At 41.3% G+C, this 4,960-nt stretch overlaps 1 protein-coding gene across 1 annotated transcript; it reads left to right on the forward strand.

Annotated features, from left to right (window-relative positions):
- Positions 1-2,942: 2,942 nt before the first annotated feature.
- Positions 2,943-4,952, forward strand: LOC111140460 (protocadherin gamma-A3-like; the record flags this gene model as incomplete). Its single annotated transcript, XM_022492707.1, has 1 exon — positions 2,943-4,952. A coding segment is annotated over exon 1 (1,851 nt), but the record flags the coding sequence as incomplete, so codon positions are not given.
- Positions 4,953-4,960: the final 8 nt, after the last annotated feature.

The following is a 4,960-nucleotide window of genomic DNA, read 5'->3' on the forward strand; positions in this document are numbered from 1 at the left end:
CAAGAGTCACCTGATCTTCCCCCAGCCCAACTATGCGGACACGCTCATCAGCCAGGAGAGCTGTGACAAAAAGGATTTTCTATCAGCACCTCAGGCTTTACTTGAAGATAAAGGAGAAGAAACAGTTCCCCAGGTAAATTCCCTTCACAATATACTTACAAGCTATTGCTAAAATAAACATGTATTTATTTACTTAGCTGCCTCCTTTGTTTACCACATCTTTTCTATTTTTCATATTTCCTTGTGAATATATCAGTTCTTATGAAATTAGTCTTGGCAAATTATTTCTCAGAATTTCTAAGTGTTTACACCCTGTAAGGGGAAAGGGGGCTAGCATCATTTATCATGAATATAAATCAGGAGTTAGTATCAGGTGAATATTATATTTAGGTTATCAAAGAGCATTCCATTAAGAACTGGTATATCTGCTTTCTCATACTTTCTTTCCCAACCCTGGACAAATCATCTCATCTACCTGGGTCAATAATTCTTTCTCTCTTAAAAATATGAAGATTGAGGGGCCCCTGGCTGGATCAGTTGGTGAACCATGTCAGTCTTGATCTGGTGGTCATTAGTTTGAGCCCTATGTTGGCGGTAGAGTTTGCTTTTTAAAAAATAAAATAAAAAGATAATTTTTAAAAATGAAAGTTGAATTTTATGTTTATGCAAGTGCATTAAAAGTCATGGTTTTTGTTTTATATTTTGATCTATGAGTAATGAAATGCTGTAGTTTCTTCTCACTGAATTTTAACAATTTTCCTTCAGTTTGGCAGTGAGGTTCTTCATTTTATTTGATTTGTATGACCTTCCCTTTTTAAAAAATGGAAATTTAGAAATATATACGCTTCACTGTATTTTAGGAAGGTATGTCATGGTATCTCAGCTTAGTTAAAAATCCTACTGATTTCTAAAGTAGTTGTTGGGGGCACCTGGGTGGCTCAGTCGTTAAGCGTCTGAGTTTGGCTCAGATCATGATCCCGGAATCCTGGGATTGAGCCCCACATTGGGACTCTGTGCTCTGTGGGGCACCTGCATCTCCCTCTCCTACTCCCCCTGCTTGTATTCCCTCTCAAATAAATAAATAAATAAATAAATTAAATCTTTTAAAAAATAAAGTAGTTGTTGCTTAACAAAATGACTTAATTATTGTTTGCTCTATAATAAATGGGTAGCATAAGAGTAAATGCGTTTCTCTTTGATGTTTTTATTTTCTCATATCTGGAAACCACATTTACTTTCTACCATTAAAAATAATATGTATCCTCAAGGGATTCAAAGGCCAGATAAAATAATTGCCCCTAAAAAATCCTCCTTATACATTTCTCCTCTCAAAGATTCCTACTCACAACAGTGTTAAAAATATTTCCAGTTCCTCACCTAACCTTAGTCTCCCTCACAATCACTGTCTTTCTTCCTCATTCCATGTTAGCGTTTAGTATGTTCATTTTGCTTTTAATAATGAAGAACAAAGTCTACAGTAATATTCTCTGTAACTGAGATCATTTTAAATTTTGATTTGGAAGTAATCATGTGCTAATCGAATCTTGTGTTTAATGGTATCATCTTTCAAGGTTCTGTGATTTTTAATTATACTTAAAGGCATTTGAGGAGAGCTGATCTAAGCCAATGTGCCTCTTGTGTTTTATTACTATTATGTAATTCTCTAGGAGATAAAACTGAAACTTATTGTGGAATAATACATTATAACACATTTACTTCTAGGTAATAAAGTATAAAGTGAGAAAAATTAAAGACAGTTCCTTATAGTGTTTATATTACCTCTTCACAAGAATAAATGCCTTATGGATAAATTTATAATAGTACATGCTTGGAATGACAAATGTATTTCTATTTCTGTGCTTGAAGAGGAAAACAAATACAGAGACAGCATTTCTGGAACATAACACAAAAGTTTATTTCTACTAGTTTTAGTTTGGGTCTTTAAAAAACACCCTCACTTTAGATTTAGACAAAGTGAATTACTTCCGGTACCCTGAAGTTCTTTGATTTCTCTCTCACATCTCGACATTGCCATACTGTTCTCTCTCACATCCAGGACTTTTCCCTGATCCATTCCTGTTATGTTTTTTGTGTGTGTGTTTTGTTTTGTTTGTTTGTTTTTGGCAGAGAGTTAGCACAAGAGCAGCAGGCAGAGGGAGAGGGAGAAGCAGGCTCTCTGCTGAACAGGGAGCCCGATGTGGGGCTTGATCCCAGGACCCAAGGATCATGACCTGATCTGAAGGCAGCCGCTTATCTGACTGAGCCACCTGGGCACCCCTCCTGTCATGTTTCTTGAGAGAGTCTTTGCTAATCTCCGAGGCCAGGTTGGAGGCCCTCCCATCACCTTTGGCTTCTTCCATTTTGGTAGCTTTCTCAATGCACTGGAATTCCTTGTTTGATTTTATCTTCATAGCTTTTCAGGGGAGGGAAGTGGTTATGTTCGTATAATTTACCTTAAATCCCCACATATCGTCTAACATCCAATTTTATGTTTGTTTAATGAATGCGTTAAATTACAAATATTGAAACTAAGATGTCATGCTATCAAGGACAAACTTCAATAAGTATAATTATAAATATGGCTTATTTTTTCTTGTGGTTTTTAAACTTTGAACATTTCAAAACAGTAACTCCAGCGTGTTTGAAGCAATATTGGTGGTGTTAAGGTTAGAGCATGGCTTCCCAAGGAACTTGAAGTTACATACTTTAATTTATAGCAATTCGAGTGTGTGAAATAGACACCAATCCCATTACCTCTGATAAAGACGATTGCAGGTGTTGGGAAACTTAAAAATGACTTACTTGGGTTTGTCTGAGAGGGTGCAGTAAATCAATAGGCCTCTGAGTGTCGCTGTTGACCACTCAAGGAGGAAAACGGAGCTGAAGAGCTAGTCCACCATTTCCTTGTTCCTAAAAAGCAAAGAACGAGTCAGTCAGACTGCAGAAGATCGGAGGCTGCTACAAAGCTCACCTTGTCAGTCAACCAGCTCTGTGACTCCTAAATTAGGACCATAAAAGGCTTAGTTCCTTGAGAAAAAATATTTGAGTCCGTCGCGGGCAATTGGAACCTATTTCACAGAAAATAATTCACCAAAGAGAAAATGATCAAATACCTGACATACAAACACTGCAAAGGACTGACCCTGCTGAGCGTGCTTCTGGGGATGCTGTGCAAGACTGGATCCGGGCAGATCCACTACTCAGTGCAGGAGGAGCTGGACAAAGGCTCCTTTGTGGGCAACATCTCCGAGAACTTGGGACTCCAGCCCTGGGAGCTGGTGGAGCATGGAGTCCGCATCGTCTCCAGAGGTAGGACGCAGCTCTTTGCTCTGAACCTGCGAAGCGGCAGCTTGGTCACAGCAGGTAGGATAGACCGGGAGGAGCTCTGCGCTCAGAGCACATTGTGTCTGGTGAAATTTAACATCCTGGTTGAAGACAAATTGAAAATTTTTGAAGTAGAAATAGAAATTAAAGACATTAATGATAATGCTCCTGATTTTCTAACAGAGGAATTGGAAATAAAAATTGGTGAACTAACAGTTTCTGGAACTCGATTTCCACTTAAGACTGCATTTGACCCAGATGTGGGCATGAACTCCCTTCAGAACTACCACCTCAGCCCCAATGACTACTTCTCCCTGGCTATGAAGCATGTCTCTGATGGGGCCAAGTACCCAGAGCTGGTACTAGAGAGGGCTCTGGACCGTGAGCAAAAGAAAGTTCACCAGCTTGTCCTCATTGCTTCTGATGGTGGAAACCCTGTCCGCTCTGGCAACTTGTACATCCAAGTGGTAGTTCTGGATGCAAATGACAACCCACCAGTATTTACTCAATCTGAATATCAAGTAAGTGTTCCAGAGAACTTGCCATTGGGTACCACGCTGCTCACAGTGAATGCCACTGACCCTGATGAAGGATTCAATGCTCAAGTGTCCTATATTCTAGATAAAATGCCTGGGAAAGTCGCTCAGATGTTTGATCTCAATTCAGTGACTGGAGATATATCAATTTTAAAAAGTCTAGATTATGAGGATGCTACATTCTATGAAATTAAAATTGAAGCACAAGATGGACCTGGTCTCCTTTCAAGAGCTAAGATTTTAGTCACAGTTCTGGATGTGAATGACAATGCCCCAGAAGTTGCAATCACTTCTCTTACTGGATCAGTCCCAGAAGAGGCTCCTGCTGGAAGAGAAATTGCCCTTATCAATGTGCACGATCAGGATTCTGGGCAAAATGGGCAAGTCACAGTTTCTGTCCTGGGAAATATGCCATTTAATTTAGAAAAATCAATAGACCAATATTACCGCTTAGTGACAGCCAGATCTCTAGACCGTGAACAGGTGTCTGAATATAACATCACTCTCAGAGCCACAGATGGGGGAAATCCCCCACTGTCCACGAGCACTCATATCACTCTGCATGTTGAAGACATCAATGACAACCCACCTGCCTTCAGTCAGTCCTCCTACTCTGCCTACATTCCTGAAAACAACCCCAGAGGAGCTTCCATCTTCTGTGTGATCGCCCAGGATCCCGACAGCATCCACAATGCCCACATCACTTATGCACTGACTGAGGATACTATCCAGGGAGTGCCTCTCTCCACCTATGTCTCCATCAATTCTGACACCGGTGTCCTGTATGCGCTCCGTTCCTTTGACTATGAGCAGGTTAGAGACCTACAGCTATTGGTGACAGCCAGCGACAGTGGGAACCCTCCACTCAGCAGCAATGTGACACTTAGCATATTCGTGCTGGACCAGAACGACAATGTCCCCGAAATCCTGTACCCCGCTCTCCCCACTGACGGTTCCACAGGCGTGGAGCTGGCGCCCCGATCCGCAGAGTCCGGCTACCTGGTCACCAAGGTGGTGGCGGTGGACAGAGACTCTGGCCAGAACGCCTGGCTTTCCTACCGCCTGCTCAAGGCCAGCGAGCCAGGGCTCTTCGCGGTGGG

Source organism: Enhydra lutris, unplaced genomic scaffold, assembly GCF_002288905.1.
Source record: "Enhydra lutris kenyoni isolate GAN:26980312 unplaced genomic scaffold, ASM228890v2 scaffoldscaffold1585, whole genome shotgun sequence".
Classification (NCBI taxonomy): domain Eukaryota; kingdom Metazoa; phylum Chordata; class Mammalia; order Carnivora; family Mustelidae; genus Enhydra; species Enhydra lutris.